General features: G+C 36.0%; 1 protein-coding gene across 1 annotated transcript; it reads left to right on the forward strand.

The window, feature by feature from the left end:
- The first annotated feature begins 681 nt into the window (after positions 1-681).
- On the forward strand, positions 682-17450 carry LOC133709422 (uncharacterized). Its single transcript, XM_062135155.1, has 24 exons — positions 682-906; positions 1020-1129; positions 1204-1276; positions 1951-2012; positions 2990-3131; positions 4392-4610; positions 4740-4806; positions 5853-6252; positions 7135-7282; positions 7388-7548; positions 7748-7847; positions 8810-8884; positions 8993-9127; positions 10433-10522; positions 11012-11194; positions 12028-12132; positions 13005-13163; positions 13475-13519; positions 13691-13912; positions 14960-15066; positions 15162-15215; positions 15301-15373; positions 15497-15751; positions 17175-17450. Exons 1-23 carry the CDS (start codon positions 766-768, stop codon positions 15656-15658), a joined length of 3033 nt encoding a protein of 1010 aa, XP_061991139.1. The 5' UTR covers positions 682-765; the 3' UTR covers positions 15659-15751; positions 17175-17450.
- The last annotated feature ends 1335 nt before the right edge of the window (positions 17451-18785 follow it).

Here is an 18785-nt window from a genome sequence, read left to right on the forward strand (position 1 = left end):
TCTTCATAGTCCCTGGATCCCAGATCCGGATCCGATCCAACACCTCCGATTTCCAGGTGGAAGGTCGCCGACCACAGGCCCAGATCGACCACAGCTTGGAATCCCAAGTTGTTGAGATCTGAGAGAAAGGGAACACATCGCAATCTGCCGCCGCAGGAGGAGTCGAAAACCACGCCTTTGAAAAGCAAACTGGAAGGATAGAAGAGACGGTTTGCACCGCACTTGAGGTATACGACACCAAAGGAGGAGCCGACATTGATCTCCATCGGAGATGGAGAAAATTGCAGAAACGTCCACCCATATAAAGAGGAAAACTATCTTAAGATTGTTATAATATAGTATTGTAGTTAAATTTTATTATGTACGGTGACAAAACTATAACTTTTTTTCTTTAAAAATTCAATAATACTTGACATAATAAAAATATCTGATTAATGGACCTGATATCCGTTAATTTACGGGATACAAATGTGAATGTATTGATAATATCAATGATTTAACTAATTATTGGATAAGATTGGATTGAATTTTATATGCTACTAAACGAATTCAGATTTAGATCGATTAGCTCTAATTCTTAAGAATTATTACGACCAAAGCGATGTTTTTAACAAAGGTTGGGTTACAAAAGTTAAAAAAAAAAAAAAAAAGGAGCTTAAAACTAGAAATTGGAAAAGGAAAAAAAAGCTTGTGATCAATTGGTAGTAGGGTGTAGCAAAAACAATTGCTTAAGGGGGCGAGTCAGAGAGTGGGCGGTGTAAAGCAATGGCGCTATCGGCGTCTGACCTACCGGCCATGTTCTCGTTGCTGAGTAACTCATTGAGTGGTGATGAGAGTGTCCGGAAACCGGCAGAGGCGGCGCTCTCCCAGTCGGAGGCGAGGCCTGGTTTCTGCTCTTGTCTAATGGTAAGCAGACCTTTTCTTTTGGGAAATAGAATCGTCGCTATGCTCTAGGGTTTTAGGCCGTGAAATGAAATGTGCAATCTTGTTCTTTCTGAAATTAGACTATTATTATGCAGGAAGTCATAACAGCCAAGGATTTGGCACCTCATGTAGATGTTCGCTTGATGGCTTCAGTGTATTTCAAAAATAGTATTAATCGTTACTGGAGGCACAGGCGTGATTCCTCGTAAGATATTGATCATCGCCTTTCTCTCAATCTTGTCTACACCGGGCTTATCACTTTCTCTTGTTTGTTTTCAGGGGAATTAGCAACGAGGAGAAACTATATCTCAGACAAAAACTCTTATCACACTTCGGGGAAGAGAACTATCAGGTACACTGTTTACATTCACCTGCTTTTCTTTTGGTACCGAATTGTATATGCAATTGCAATAGTCTTTAGAGCATTTTGGTTGGAAACTTATTGGCTGTTACTGGGGGAAAGAGGTTGACTTATGAGAGAAGATTAGACTTTAGCTTCTTTATCAGCGTCTTAGTCAAAAACATCTTAGACTGTGTGGGAGTTGTGAGCTGTATCTATTTTTCTGTTCTTGCATCTCATCTTTCTTCTTAGTAAAAGCTTCTTTTTCCTTAAAATTTATCATGTAAATGGAAATTCAACCCGCTAATTGGATTTTACCTAGGCTTTCAAGGTATGAGCTCGTTATCTATCATTGAATTCCTTAAGGAAAATTAGATCCACACCTAAAATTACTTGTGTTGAATTATAGACATGCTACCATTTACCTTTTTGAGTTGGTTACAATTTGTTAGTTGCTACTATTTTAGCTCCTCGAGGATAAGAGATGGGATTTAGTTTTCATAGGGCACATGAAACTACTATTAAGTCTTTTGGGTCACTAGGGACTTACATGTTCAGGATTTGAGGTCACTAAACTCACTCACTCACTCACTCACTCTAAGTTTCTAAGTTTCAGCCTATGGTGACTTAAAACTTTACTCAACTTTGCTGATTTCTATTTTCTTCAATTTTTTTTTCCAACACAGATAGCGCAAATGTTGGCTGTGCTTGTTTCCAAAATTGCTCGTATAGATTACCCGAGAGAATGGTATGATGTTGCTGTTATATTTTTTATTTTATTTTATGAGAAGAAACAAAGACGTTATTACTGAAAAGAAGAGACAAATTTCTAAGGTTTAGAGACCTTCTAGGCTTCTTTGTTTCTTGTTTGTGGATTCCTTTGTCCTCTTCTCTGGATTTTGCTGTTATTATAACTTCTATGTTTTCAAACTTGGGTCTTGTGGCAAAGTTATAAGCTCTTAATGTACTTGAGCTTTGTGGTGCCATAAAACTTGATAATGGGATGTTTTAGTTATTCTTTATATAGTTAATGATTGGGAAGAGATGGGACTAGAGATGGAACTAGCGAACAAGAAGAAAGAACATGGAGAGGGATAAAACTATAGATGGCGATAAGACTATATATATATATATATATATATATATATATCATAGCAATTAAGCTACGATTGGAATAAAGTTTGTGATGCTTTTACTGGCTTGCGTCTGAGTTAGAAATTGGGTACACGATACATTTCTGAAGTGTAAATTAAAAGACTAGTGAGAGAAATTATATGAAGCAGCCTTGCATGACTTAGAAAACAAAAAAAGAGGTATAAACTATAATGCAGCTACATGTCTCGGTGTATTACAATGCAGAGTGCCAGAATGGAAATGCGTCCTTGTTCCCTATAGTTTGGAATAAAAATGACCCCAGAGAGAACAAAATGGGGAATAACATTTGTATAGGTGACCTGAGATTTATGAATTTATCATATAGTGCAAGAAGCGAATTGTACATTCCAGACATTGACATACTAATTGTTGACAGGTTGTATCAAGACTCGGAAACTTTTATACCTTCTATTTATCTCTTGCTGAGTTTAGGCATATTTAGGTTTTTGAATGTTAGGTTTCAGATCTCGATGATTATCCTTTTTTTTTTTTTTTTAATCTCAAAACGTTCCATAGCACCATATTGAATCTTCCTTCATCAAGTATATAACAGGCTAATGACATATGCAGGCCTGAGCTCTTTTCTGTTTTAGCACAGAAGCTTCAATCAGCAGATATTCTTTCTTCGCACAGAATTTTTTTGACCCTCTTTCGAACCTTGAAGGAGTTGTCCACCAAGCGTCTCATCTCAGACCAAAAGAACTTTGCAGAGGTTAGGCTACTGTACTCTTTCCACTCTCTTTCTACAAATGCTTCCTTCCCTTTTTTCATTTGATCATATTAGTGAAATAAAAAAATGTGCTGATTAGGGCATCACTGTTTAAGCCTTGGTTGTAGTTTTATTTTCTTCCCAGAGGCTTGGGCTTTACATGTGTTTTCTGTATAGCTTTAAAGCTTAGTTTTGGTAATTTTTTGTGAGATGTCTTTTTATAGTATTCGTTCCTACCGTAGATAAAATATAGATACCTTATGGTAGTTTTCTTTCCTGTAGAATATGTAAATATATGCCCTGAGCTACCAGTCATATTTTTTTAATGAAGGAACACTTTTATAGTTGAGTTTCTAATTCTGTCTTCAAGCTGGTTAATTGGTTTGCATCCCTGAGCGGGCAAACTGTAGCTTAATGTGATGTCCCCAGTGTGAAAGAGCACATAGATGGTAAATTTGGGCAGCCCTTATGGCATTAACTTTTTATGCCTGCTTGTATGGTCTCTATTTTCGTAATAAGGATTTCAAAAAAATATTTCAGAATTATTAAAAAGTAATGTTTTTCTTCTCTTACTAATGTGTTCGAAGGTGATTTCTTAATGATTATCAGTGACTGTATTGCTGTGCCCTACTGGGAATAGTTTGAAGTTAGTTTGTAGTGCATAACATGGTTAAGTTGGACAAATATCAGTTGCATGGTGTGAGCTCTCCCTTTCATGAATTTTTTATTTTTACTCTTAAAGGGGCTATCCTTCCAGCTGTGGTCAGAGATGATGTCAAACTTTGTGGTCTTCTCTGTTTTTACTAAATCTGTTGTTGATTTCATAGTTCCTTGTGACTGGGATGACTACTGAAGTGGATCTTTTAAAGGAGAAAAATTTACTTGTCTCTAAGTAGATGGGATTTGAGAGCTGGGGCGCCAGGCATATCTTTCCAATCAGTTTCTTGTCTTCCAAGACAAAGACGCCAGATGAAGTTAATAAAAAAAAGAATTGTCTGTAAAGATGCTGACTGTTGGATACAGATATTTGATGGGACATCCTGAGTAGACTCTGCTCTTTTGCTTATTTCTCTGAGACGTGAATTATAATACTAAACCTAGGGCTTCAAGCTTCTGTCTGTCCGTCTCTCTCCCCCCCCCCCCCCCCCCCCCCCAACTGTCTCACACACACACACGCCCCCATAAATTTATCACTTATTTTGAGGATGATATTCATGAACAATCTTATATGAAATTGTGGTACTTATGGACATTCTTTGGCAGATATCAGCTCGCTTCTTTGATTATAGCTGGCACCTTTGGCAGACAGATGTGCAAACGTTGTTACATGGTTTTTCTACATTGACTCAAAGCTACAACTCAAATACATTGGAGCAACATCACGATGATCTTTATCTAACATGTGAGCGATGGCTGTTGTGCCTAAAGATAATACGCCAATTAATAGTTTCAGGGTTTCCAAGTGACGCAAAATGCGTACAGGTAGGTATCCCCTCAACCCAAGAAAAAAGAAAAACAGGAACAGAAGTTGTTGGTTTCACTCGGAAACCATGTGGTTTTTTAAATATGGCAATATACAATATCACTTCTAATCGTCTGTGTATCTTGTAGGAGGTCCGACCAGTCATGGAGGTCTCGCCCATGCTCTTGAATGCCATTCAGTCATTTCTCCCATACTGTGAGATATTGCTCGTCTATACTAATATTAAACAGTTATTATTGTCCCTTGTCCAGTCTTATACATTTACACAGGAGTACATTTTTTTCTTGGTGTATATGAGAGATTGTTAGAAGTAAAGCAATAGTAATAAATGAATGAAGAATACTACATTGTATTAGCTTCTGATCAAAACAAATCAATGGAATCTTTTATATTTTATTATTGTTATTATTTTTGGGAATAGAAACGGAACATATTGAAAAAGAAAAATGATACAAAAGAGAAAGTGGAGGAGTTCATAAAGGAACAGAGCTACACAAAAAAATCCCAAACAAACAACAACAGCAACAAGACTAAAGTAAAAACATTCCCCTGGAAGAATAACAAACCTAGAGTATAGCAGCCTTCCAATCTAACAAAATGGAAGAAAGGCCTCTGTTTCGACAGTTTTCAGTGGAATCCTTCTTATGCAACCCATATAGATGATGTTGTATTAACTAAATAATGTAATAATTAGGCTAGTGAGCTTTTCTGCTTTGATAATCTTAGAGTAAACGATTGTGATATATAGGCCCCATAAAAAAGGGGTATGGGGGATTATGATATAATGGGTACATCACCTGCAGATCTTTGTTCCTGTATAGCAATTATGTAATAGGTTGTTTGGATAATATTAGCTCTCTCTCTCTCTCTCAATGAAAAATCTTGAAATCCTTCACGCCCACTGATCATAACAAATAGAAATATTTGGTTATATTACTTTGGCAAATGCTTTTTAGTTTTTATTTTAAATTTGCTTTTTCACCAAGTTCTTTGTTTCAATTTCGTAAAGTGCCATTTAAGATTAAATAATGTAAGATCCATTGATTTCTGTTGTTTCCTCAGATGACATTTTTTGTACTTGTCAGTTTACCCCTGTAATCCTTCAGTAATTTTTTGGGTGAAGGAAGCTGAAGTCATCATGAATAACAATATGGGATATATAGAAATGCATAAATTATATATTATGGTTTAAAATATGTTATTTCTTAATGAAGTTTTACAACTGTTGCTTTCTTTTCCAGATTCATCTTTTCAGAAAGGACATCCTAAATTTTTGGACTTCCTAAAGAGGGCTTGTACTAAACTGATGAAGGTTTTAATTGCACTTCAGGGCAGGCATCCTTATTCATTTAGTGATAAATGCGTCCTTCCGACTGTAGTTGATTTCTGTTTACAGAAGATAACAGATCCTGATCCAGATGTATTATCCTTTGAGCAGTTTCTGATTCAATGTATGGTAATGATTAAATCTATATTAGAATGTAAAGAGTACAAGCCAAGTCTCACTGGTCGGGTGATGGATGAAAATGGGGTTACACTGGAGCAAATGAAGAAAAATATATCTGGTGCTGTCAGTGGCATCTTGACTTCCCTCATGACAAGTGAACGCATTATAGTCTTGTGTAATACACTGATAAGAAGGTAATGATACCTTAATCTCTGTTTCACTTAATCAAGTTCAATGGCCTTCTCTTGCTTGGTTTATAAATTTATACTTGACGTTTCAGTTGGACAAGGTTGCTATATATAATTATTATTTTTTGAAAAGAGACAAGACTTAATGCTAAGACTAAAGAGAGAATGCACATTGTGGAGAAGTAATCCACACGAAAGGGAAACTAAAAGCTTCACACAAGAGAAGATAGGTAAGTAAACAAGCAAACTATAATATGACAAACTTTTTTTTATCTGAAACATGAAAGAGTTAATTCCTGGACATATTAGTTTGCAGCCTTTGCCAAAACCACTGTCCCATAAATCCTCTTGAAACAACCCCAACCATGTCTTCAAATAACTATACTTATTGCTTAGTTCAGAAAATGAAAACTCACTAATAAAAATTCTGTCAATAATAAATAATATAAACTTTAACAATAGAAGCATATATGACTATTTGGTAATTTTGACATGCAAGTCAATAACATGTTTCTATCTTTTTGGTACTTCGCACAGTTGACTGATTGTACAGTGGCACCTATGTGATTTGAAATCCACATTGTAACTTCAGACTGATTAGAGGTGTGAGAGAATCTTGGAAAACTTATGGATGTGACTCTTGACATTATTCTAGTAGTGCACAAGTTTCTCTTACTTTATTTTACGGAATATAGTGAATTCTTTGAACACTCAAACAAAAGAAGAAAGATAAAAGACCATTTTGAGCCTTTTTCTAGTTATGGTACATCCTGAATGGCACTAAGATGCAAGCATTTGGGAGATTTATCTAGAATTTATAGTTCTATCTAAGGTTAACAAAATTACTATGTATTCTGTTTGAAAATTTATTTTAGCGATTTGTTGCAGGTATTTTGTTCTAACAACAAGTGATTTGGAAGAGTGGTACCAGAATCCTGAATCTTTTCATCATGAGCAGGATATGGTTCAGTGGACAGAAAAATTAAGGCCATGTGCTGAAGCTTTATACATTGTTCTTTTTGAAAACCACAGCCAGGTTGATGCATTTCTTTGTGTACAATCAGATGGTTTTGAACAAAATGTAATTGGTGCTCAAATTTACAGAATATGTGCTTATGACATCTTGATTTATTGATTTTAGCTCCTAGGGCCTGTTGTGGTTTCCATCCTTCAAGAGGCAATGAATGGCTGCCCATCTTCAGTGACTGAAATCACTCCAGGGTTGCTTCTTAAAGATGCTGCTTATGGTGCTGCTGCATATGTTTATTACGAACTCTCAAATTACCTGAGCTTTAAAGATTGGTAAGTTCATTCAACAAGACTCCGAGGCTGTTTGATCATCTTATTATCAGTTTAGATGACAGTTCAGGTTTCTTGTTTGTTAATATTTATAAATGCAGTAGGAGTTGATCGAGTAGCAGTCATATTATCTCTGTCTCTTTCTTTTCTAGCTTTAAAAAGTGTTTGAATGAGCTGGGACATCTGTTTATGAATATTGCAGGTTTAATGGTGCATTATCCCTTGAACTCTCAAATGATCATCCAAATATGCGTATCATCCACCGGAAAGTTGCACTAATTTTGGGTCAATGGGTTTCTGAGGTATGAATTTATATACATATAAGTAAACTTTTTATAAAGAACGAAGTACAACTGAGAAGATGTCCACTGACATCCCAAGATGCATTATATTGTGGTTTTCTGAGGTAGAAACTAGTCACTGGAGGATACATATGTATTTATGCTAGACATAAGTGCATAACATGTATTCATATTTAGACAAACAAGATCCTTAAGTGGGAACTCTATCGTTAAAACCAAAAGGGATCCTATTGTTGTGGCCATGTCAATTCAATGATCTGAACCATTTAAGATTTAGAACTCTATTATATAATCATCCTTGCATAAAGCAGCAAAATCTGAAATTCCTTTGACCAATTGGTCCTTTCAGGGGTATCGACGTAAGTGGTTTTTGATTTGGTTGATTGTTTGTAAGGATAGTCCTTGAATTGGGACCTAACAAATGGATGGTTCAGATCATTGTATTAAATTGATCGTTAGATCCATATTTAATCCAGTTTGGTTTTCATTAGCAGGGATCCCTCTGAAGAATGGCCTTGTTTAGATATATTGTCAACCAATTAGGCATATCTTGTTAGGCTAACATCCCATACCTTTCACGTTCCGGGAAGAAATTGCTGTGGATAAGCTGAAATTTTTAATTGTCGCCTAAATCTAAGCATAAAACTTCCACTGTGGGAGATGGATGTGATCTGCTGCTAATGACTGCATGATGTGGTTCAGTGTAGGTCTTTTTGTGTTTCTAAATATTGGTGTGTAATGTGTAAACACGGAGCGGGGAGTGAGAATCACCTATTTTCACATTGTCCTATTGCTTTAGTCCTTTGGACGAGATTTTTCCAGGAGGCTATGTTATGTTGGGACACTCCCACTACTTCGCTCTTTTAAGATTTGGAGCTTTGGACGAATTAATAGATCTTTTCATTGATCAGATTTGATGTTCATTATTGCAATCTGATTGGTTTGTTTAATTGTTATGCCAGATTAAAGAGGACACAAAGAGGCCAGTTTACTGTGCTTTAATCCGATTACTACAGGACAAAGACCTATCTGTTAGGGTATGCCCATTTTCATATGTGAATGTTGTCTTCTCTTTTGGTTTGCCTGCACTGGTAGTTGGCTGTTTTCCTTGATTATTGCTCAATTGTGTGCTTTTCATGTTTTAGTTGGCAGCCTGTAGGTCTCTGTGTTCGCATATTGAAGATGCTAGCTTTTCAGAAGGAGAATTCGTTGATCTTCTCCCTATATGTTGGGATTCAAGTTTTAGGTTGATTGAGGAAGTTCAGGAGTTTGACTCGAAGGTAAATATTACTGTTACTTCATTCGGATGCAATGATTCAACTAGTATATTTGTATGTGTTAATAACTACTTCTGTTCCCAACATTTTTGAATATATATTGGCTTAAAAAAAGTATTGCTTGATTCCTCTTTCCAACTAGTTATTGAGGAAATGACCTTCATCTCTCTCTCTCTCAAAGAAACAAATTTTACTGAACCAAAGAAGGGTACAAAATAGTGCACAAAGCTCATATAATGAAATAGCAGGGGCTAGAATTACACTAACTACCTGAAAGAAATGTCTTCTTCCTTTTGCCAAACCAAAAGGTTTTGACAAACAGGGGCAGAACTCCTTGCTGGGGACTCCCAAATAATGCAGCCTCCTCCCGAAATATATTCTGCAAAGAGAGGAAGCAACCTCTCTCTCTCTCTCTCTCTCAGCCAATATAGAAGGATGAACGACCAATGAGATAAACTGTGGGAATGAAAGTTCGTCAAACCCAACGGGAGATTTTGGTGGGTGTTCTTATGAGAAATCTTCTCTTGTTCTAAGTTAGCAATGAGGAGCTATGCACCGGCTATTGTGTCCTCCTTTAGATCATTGCCAATTGTCTATGTGTGAGTATGTTGATGTATTACGACACCACCTTATCTATCACTCTTATGATACTTGGTGAGAACAATGTTTCACATTATACATGCAAGCCTCACACAATAGCTTGTGAGGTCGTGTGTCTATTCATCCATTGCCAATTAATTTTTTTTTTCCCCCCGACATTAAGCACAATGGCATCATGTGCTCCCATGTTACACAATATAATGGCCACGTGTGAGTGGCTGTGTCTAGTCTTTAGAGTAATGTCTCACATCTGAAATTCAAGACCTTATATAGAGCTTATGAGGACATGGGCCTCCACCCGTTGCAAGTTCGTTTTGGATCAAGTGCTCCGGCCTAACTCCTAATCTCAAACTTTAAAATCTGGTCTAAAGAAAGAATGCTCAGCACAAAAATTTTGACTATACGTCCCTGTGGAGAAGACACTCTATTTGTCACATGATACAATTCTCTATGAGATTTGACATTTTCGTTTTCATGTGTGATGAGTGATGATGCTACGGAATGGGTCTTATTGTATTTCTTCTAATTCATATAGTTGCATGCACATCCTATATGCTCAGGGTTATGTTTTAGTTAGCTTCAGGTATGAATTTTATAAAGCATGCCTTTGATATTTTATGACAAGAGATTTCACAAGTGTTTTGAAGGATGGTGCTGATTGTTTAACTATAGTTTCTATGTTTCCTATTTATTTTCACTTATTTTCAGGTTCAGGTTTTGAATTTGATTTCTGTTCTCATTGGACATGTGACTGAAGTTATTCCGTTCGCAAACAAGCTTGTTCTATTTTTTCAGAAGGTACGAGAACAGCATACTGTTTTGTTTTGTTTTTATTTATTTTTAGTTCTTTGTTTTGTCTTTGTAGAATTACTTATCTTTTCTTTCGTTTTTCATTTTTCTGTGACCTCTTGCCACGTCTATGGTAAAGTTTTCAAGATGATTAATACAAGTTTAATTAAATCTTTTGGGACATTGGAGTTCAGAAACAGCACATAAATCTCTGAAACATTACATTTTACTATTATATGACCTTTTTCATATTTTGCTAACAAATGTCAACAGAGAAATTTTGTCTCAAGATATTACATTTTGTTTTTCAATGTTAACAATCGTGTTGACCTGAATTACTTCGTTCTTTAAAGTAGACAACACACGAGGAGAAGAGTAGGCTGCTATGCGTTTTTTTATTTTTATTTTTGAGTTTAGTAGCACGTCTCTCTCTCTCTCTCTCTCTCTCTTTCTCTCTCTCTCTCTCTCTCATTGGTGATTTTATTCTTTTTGGTAAAGGTTTGGGAGGAATCTTCTGGTGAATGCCTTCTGCAGATTCAACTTCTCGTTGCATTGAAGAACTTTGTGGTCGCACTTGGTTACCAATCACCTCTTTGCTACAACATATTGCTGCCCGTTCTGCAAAAGGGAATCGATATAAATAGCCCTGATGAACTCAATCTTCTAGAGGATAGCATGCTGGTTTGTCTTTATTATTATTATCATCTTTTTATTATAACCAATTACAAAAAGGCCATATTAGGAGGCCTTGTGACAACAAAAGCCAGGCAAACTTATCTTAAATTTTTAACCTCAATGTTAATGCCAGGCAGTAAACTTCCAACCTTGATGGTTGGGTCTGTTTTGTCTTGTGCTTGTCAAGGGATGGGTGTGAGTGGAATTGGATGGGTCTGGTTTGAGTTGAACCAGAAAAGAGAAAGATTTGGCGCTAAGGTTAGTTTATGCAAAGATACAAAAAGATTGCTACTGACCTGCAATAGGATTGTTAAAATAGGACTCCAGGTTTTTTTAGGTTATTTTTGTGAAGGTGGAGGTGTATTTGTCTGGTTTGATTTGAAGTTGAAAACTGTTCAGAATTCATAGAGAAATGGATGTCCAAGACACAGCAATATTCATAGTTTCATACTGACCTGCACTAGGTTTGTTCCTGAGCTTTGGTAAGATTGTTATCGCCAGGCACTAACAATGACAAACAATATCAGTCCAGTGAAGTTCATGGTCTAGGGAAATGCAAAAAAATGAACAGTTGGATGATCTAACCCACTCCAAATATCAAAACAACAAAAATGCATAAATATTCCCAAAATAAGCACATCCCACTTGTTAGTGATCTATATTAGGAAAAACTTACTACCTGGCTGCAACATTGTTTGCGGAAAGAAAGGAAAGAGAAAACAAAAAAAGGGGAGTCCACTGGCTGTTCTGGCAATTGATTATTGGCATTCGACCTCCTGAAATGGCCTTTTTGTAAGTGTCCTTTTTCTATGCTGATTCAGTTTGCATAAATATTGCAGTTATGGGAAGCCACACTTTCTCAAGCCCCTTCAATGGTGCCTCAACTACTAGCATACTTCCCTTGTTTAGTTGAGATTCTGGAAAGAAGTTTTGATCACTTGCAGGTTAGAAATTTTGCAGGACCTGTTCTTTTATTATCTGTTCAAATACTGTGGAATTTGTCTGATTTTGTGTGAAATTCCACTATTCCACTTTGACTAATGTATCAGATGGTCTTCTTTTGCTGTAACCTTTAACTTTGGGAACCAAGCATTTTGTTTGTGATTGTACTTTTTCTTTTGATCAACTGAGTATGGGGATTGGGAGTTGGGACCTGGACTAATGTTTTGTTTTAAAAGAAATGCTTTAACACTAGACCAAATTCGAGTGATCTTATTTTAATTTTTTATGATCAACCGAGGTGGGTATTCACAGTTGGGACCTGGACCAATGTTTTCTTTAAAAGAATTGCTTTACCACTAGACCAAATTCTAGTGATCTTATTTAATTTTTTTTTTTTTTGATCAACTGGGGTGTGTAATCAGAGTTGGGACCTGGACCAATCTTTTGTTTTAAAGAAATACTTTACCTCAAGACCATATGCTAGTTGGCTGTTTGTGATCTTAACTGTAGGGCATCCTATTGCATATAGTTAGGAATTTAGCCAGGTGGTGGGCCTATGATTGAAATGTTTCAACCATTCTATTCATCAATTATTTGAAGAGATATCGTTCTTTACAGATGGCATCGCTTCATTATCTTAGGTTTTGCTTGCGTATTTTAGAGTTAGTTGTGTGTGTGTGGCATCTATCATCACTCAAGCTAGTGTATCAATGATAGCACTCCAATTTCTTTGAGTTGTTAGTTTTCTTTTATATGTCATACGGTTTTGGTTGTTAACCCCTCAACGACAACCCCTCCCCAGGGTCTCTCTGTGTGTGTGTACTTCGTTGTCATGCTTGTGCTCTAAATTATCTTGACTGAGACTTTATTGCAGGTTGCTGTCACTATAATTGAAGATTACATTATCTTAGGTGGATCGGAATTTCTGAGTATGCATGCATCAAGTGTGGCTAAAATACTAGATCTGGTTGTTGGGAATGTCAATGATAGGGGACTTCTGTCAACTCTCCCTGTCATTGATATTCTAATACAGGTACTGATCAAACTTGCAAGTGGAAATTATTACAGTAGGATAATAGGGCCATCTAGAAAACTTGGGGAATGAACTACGCTTTTCTAATAGTCCTAACTTCTAAGAGGATGCACTAGCTAGCCACTTAATCTGCTAATTAAATAATGGGAAAGCTGGAAAGCTTTTGGTTGTCATTTGACATGTTCAGAGCTTGTATCTTTTTTTTTTGTTATAGAAATGATTTTCTTTTGGTCATATACATGTACTGATGTTTTTCTGAACCGGCCAAATCATGATTTTTCTCAATACTAATTCAGTTTGTTTATCTACAGTGTTTCCCTACAGAAGTACCACAGTTGATCAGCAGTGCATTACAAGTGAGGTTCTTTGCTATTAAGATCCCTGATGTTCCTATATTAAATTTTCATTCACCCCCGCCCCTGAAAAAGAAAAGAAAAGAAAAAAAAATAATATTAGTAGTATTATCTTGTCATCCCTTTCGAAGGCCTTCTTAGAGCTAAAGTAATTTTTCTGCTAAATGTTGCTAGAAATTAATTGTTATATGCATAACTGGAGCTGATGACCGAGATCCTTCTAAGGCCACTGTTAAAGCATCTTCGGCTGCCATCTTGGCAAGAATATTGGTTATGAATACCAATTACCTAGCACACTTGACGTCCGAGCCATCACTTTTGTTGCTCCTTCAAAAGTCGGGTGTCCCAATTGAGGAAAATATACTTCTTTCTCTCGTTGACATATGGCTTGACAAGGTTAGTAAGCTTTCATCTCACTACAAGGATACTTCTGAAGATTGTTGATAATTTTCTTTCGGTAATTAGATCTTGTATGCCTATGTCTGAGACACCAAAATATGTTATGAGAATTCTCAGTGCGTAATAGATTTTTTGATGCACATTTGGATGCATGTTGCTTGCCAGTTTGTGTTTCATTGTTATTTTTATTAATAATTGTTGTTATTATTATTATTATTATTTTATTATTCTTATTATTACTATTTTTATTTTTAGTTTTAATATCTGTACTTTATGGATTTTTAGATTTGTGTACTTTTTTATATTCAAAACAAATGTTAGAGATCTTTTTCAATACAGAATTATTACTTAAGGTGTGCTATCTAATTTCATCTTTATTTTTTTATTTATCAAATATTCAAAATGCATCATTAAACTTTCTAGTTGTGTTTCTTTGCCAAAAAAAAAAAACTTTCTAGTTGTGTTTACATAACAATAAAGTAAATATCATTCTTGCTAAAGTATTATGATTGGTGAAGAGTGTGTGTGTGCGCGCGCGTGCGTGTATGCGGTTAAAAATATATTTATAGCACCAAGGTAACCCCAATGAAAGTCATAGTGGGTACCACAACCCAAATACCAACTAAATGTACCACACGCTCATATACTTGCCTTAGGTGCCGGAGCTACTGTACTCTGGGTATCATTGTTTTGGTCCTTTTTGTCATTGTCTTTCTTGTCATACAGTTGGAACTATTACATAAAAATAATTCATTCATTTGAAGAATACATATAATTTTACACTAGCATTTCTTGTTAGTAAAATGTGCAGGAGAACAATTTACAGCATGCTTCTGTCCATACAAAATAGTAATTTAGTAAATGAAGAAAAATAATTGTGGTCATACTCGTTGGGTTTTGCAATTGAAAGGTTTTCATACTGCTTTGAATATTTTGTTTGAATGGAGCTTTTTCTAGCCAAATTCAGACCTCACTGCTTTAACGTATTGTGGTTTTTTTTTTTTTGTTTTTTTGTTTTTTTCATTTTGGTGTTTACTGTTTCAGGCAGATAATGTATCTTCAGTCCAAAGGAAGACATATGGCTTGGCCCTTTCTATTATTCTGACATTAAGACTTCCTCAAGTCCTCGTTAAACTTGATCAGATTCTGAGGTATGAGTTTTATATGAATTCAGTGAGTCATCTGCTTCTGATTCTTAAACGATCTTGTTTCTACATCTTAAACTGATGCTTATTTTTACGTGCAGTGTGTGTACGACTGTAATTTTGGGTGGCAATGATGACTTAGTAGAGGAGTCCAGGTTAGTTCCCAAGTGATTAACCTTAATGTGTTTGTCTAGATTATACGACTATTTCACTCATGAATGTTACCCCAACCAACAACAGTGGTGATAGTATAAGCTCCAGCGGGTCTCTTAGTAAGGACAGCATTCCGAGTAAAGAATTGCGAAGAAGACAGGTGAACAACTTTTTTTCTCTCCTTTGTGGTCATTACACTACTTTTTAAAGTCATATAAGCTGTCTATAGTTGATCATTCAATAGTTAATATTTTCCTGATGAAGTTTTTATATCCCACTATAGGTCAAGTTTTCAGACCCTATAAACCATATGTCTCTGGAGGCTTCAGTAAGGGAAAACCTTCAAACATGTGCTGCCCTTCATGGAGAATCTTTTAGTAAGGCCATCGGTAACATGCATCCCTCGGCCCTTACACAGTTGAAGCAGGCATTAAAGATGGCTTAGCTGGCTTTCATACCTTTCATATTTCTATCCATGGTGGTATATGTTCAAGGCCCTTCAAATTTCCCCTGTTCTCCCATGTGAAGACAGTATAGGGTGAGTTCTTTAACAAATATAACTGTGCTTTGTCTATATCGCTCCCTCTGCTCAATCATCTCTATTTTACATCAAACTTATGGCTAGGCAACATTATGGATTTCCACCAACAAAATGGGAAAATTTTAGTGGAATGGAGATAGCATGTGTCCCTATATGAAATTGAGAAAGTGAATCGTGTGTTTTTCTTAATATTGTCTTGGATGCATTAAATTATGGGTTTTTGAACGATAAGGTCAAATAATGGGCCACAAGGGATATTTTTTTTCTTCTTCTCTTTTTTGGTAGTTTTTGTTATTTTTTGGTTGCTGTTTATTAGACAGTTAGGTTTTGGGCGTCTCTTTGGACTTCTGTTTTTGGGGAATTTAGAAAACTATAGCTTATCTTCTATCTTATTAGATTGGAATGCAGCTGTATTTTAGGTTCAATCTAGGCTGTTTGCCTATCTTTCTTCGAAGTGGACTTCTTTTTCACCTTATTGTACTTTGCTTTCCTTGATCTTTTAATAAAAGCCGTTTCCTTTTCAATTTTTTTTAACTATTATACAGTATAAACTGTATAATTAAGATTTTTGAACTTTTTCAAGCATGGAGTCCTTCCTACATGTTATTCCCTGCATTTACATGCTTGTAATATGAGCAAAAATGAAAATAAATAGCTAAAAACAAGTCAATATCATTATAAAAATTACTATCATAAAGTAAATCTGCAGTTTACCTTTTCCGCGTTTATTCTATATTTACTATCAGTAGAGAGGTACTGAATTGATTCCTTAGCTCAGTTTCGCTCAATTGCCCTTGCATCTAAATCTAAGGTGAGAATGAGGCAGTCAGTTGGAATGAGTTTATTTACCTCATTATTCTCCACCCTTGGACAGAGTAATAATTTACAGTCCAACTGTAATTTACCGTTAATTACTGTTTGACCAAACAGTAAAAGAATTCGCACGGAAGTAATAAAATATGACGTGTCTAATTCAGAACTTATTTTGGAAAATATGACCCAATTGGCAATTCCACAGATGGAGAGGATGCTGTATTGAGTTGGATTCCAAATTATAAATTGTAATAGTGCAGTTTTGTGAACTCTGCTATAGGTCAGAGACATTTTCTCTTTCTCATGTACTACTGCAATTATGACTCTTGTTCATGTACGCAATTGATTTCTTACTCAGTTCTCATTTCTCAACTTCCCTTGGATCTACATCCAATTGTTCAGTATAATGAGGCAAATAAACCCATTCCAACTGCCTATTCTCCATCCTTGGATGTGATTAGTTGAGCACAACTGAGTAAGGAAAAAATTGAGTAGGTGAATGTGACTACTTGTACAGATAATGAATTCGTTGTTTTGTTGTCTACGGGCATCCACATATGTTGTTCTTCTAAGCTGGTATCTAATACGTGATTATCATTTCTGTCAGGTGAATTGAAGTTCGAAGCTTCCGGAATACTGGTGTCATTATTCATTGGTTTAAATTTTTTTTTTCTGGGTGGGCATGTGCTGTTGTTTTGTATCTTCAAATTTATTTTCATATGCTCTTAGGCAACAAGAGACTGTATATAGCTTGCCAATCTTTGTCATTGGATGGAAAGTGCAGAGGGTTGTGGAATTGATTTACCAACATATGGCATTAATATTCAATAGAAATGAGGAAGGAAAGGACATGGGAAGCTGGTCATGAGTTCTCTTGACATCCCTTGTGCACTGCTTAGATGTGCCAATTTGTAATCTTCTCAGGCTCCATTTGAAATGTGAGGTTATGAGTAAAGGAATTAAGCTTTAATTATAAGTTAGTATTCGCATAAGAAATGAAAGGAAAACGGGATTTAAATAGAGATGTTTCATTTTCACAATTAAGACCAGACATGGAGCACTCCTTGCACCTGAGGTACTAATTGTCTCTCTGATGTGCTTGATTTATGAGATAAACTTCCTCATGGTGATGAAGAGGATATTGAGTATGGCAAGTCGTGCATGATGACGTTAGGGATTAATGGCTGATCCATCTCTTCCGTCTGGCCATGTTTGTATGGGCCAATATGTACAGGTTGTTAACCAATGCAGCCTGTTAACTAGCTTGAAATTTGAGAATATTTTTAATTTTAGCATGTAAATCTAAATCACTCATTCTCTACACATGAATTTTACAAAAATTTAGTCAAATTAAAAGCGTTTAGTCATTTAATTAGCTCAATATTTGTTACACATTTTCAATGACCAAATAATTATGAATTTAGTTGATTTTTTGTAAGCACAATTCTTGTATTAAAAATTTAAAATATAAAAGATCAACGGTTGAAATTGTTAAATTAGTGAAAAATAGTAAAAATATTCAAATTTTAAAAGTTACGAGGTCATTTCTAGAGTGGGCCTCTCACTTAAACTTTAAACGAAACATAGCACAATGGGCGCTTGTTAACAACTGCTTGACCACCAACACGAAAAGGGGACTGAGTATGATGTGAAGCTTCTTGAATAGCAAGGGACACCACAAGAGTAGTGCCAACACTACTTACCCAACAATTCACACCAAGCATCATCTCTACAAAATATAGGTCCAAAGTGCCCAACATGCGTGCCCCGTCCTGTTGACTAGTGAGTCATTATAAAAAGGATTAAATACTTGTTACTCCTCAAACTTTGCCCTGAAAAACAGTTTAGTCCCTCGCCTTTTAAATTAAACTGGATAGTCCTTATACTTTACAAATCTCACACAACAGGTCCTCAACAGACCTAAATTGACTATTATGCCCTCATTCATCTTCTTTTTTCAATTTTTTTTAATTTCTCTCTCTCTCTCTCTCTCTCTCTCTCTCTCTGTGAGTTGGTGTAGGCATACTCCGCCGTTAGTGCAGACCATCATCCCAAACTCAATTCCCCTGTCGCCCAATCTACTACATCCAAAGCCCCTTCCGCGACTCCCACAACGGCGAGAAGACCACCATGTCTTTTCAGTCCAACCCCATCCTTTGCCCCGTTGACTCCCCTCACCACTCCCAATCCCTTGTCGGCCGCCACTCCCGTGACTCCT

The sequence above is a fragment of the Rosa rugosa genome, chromosome 5 (assembly GCF_958449725.1).
Source record: "Rosa rugosa chromosome 5, drRosRugo1.1, whole genome shotgun sequence".
NCBI lineage: Eukaryota > Viridiplantae > Streptophyta > Magnoliopsida > Rosales > Rosaceae > Rosa > Rosa rugosa.

Excerpts from the sequence above, each read along its gene's own strand:
- LOC133709422 (XM_062135155.1), top strand. The coding sequence starts at position 766 with ATGGCGCTATCGGCGTCTGACCTACCGGCCATGTTCTCGTTGCTGAGT. Across the intron at positions 1,277-1,950 it reads TCGGGGAAGAGAACTATCAG|ATAGCGCAAATGTTGGCTGT; the intron begins GTACACTGTTTA and ends TTTCCAACACAG. Across the intron at positions 7,848-8,809 it reads TGGGTCAATGGGTTTCTGAG|ATTAAAGAGGACACAAAGAG; the intron begins GTATGAATTTAT and ends TTGTTATGCCAG.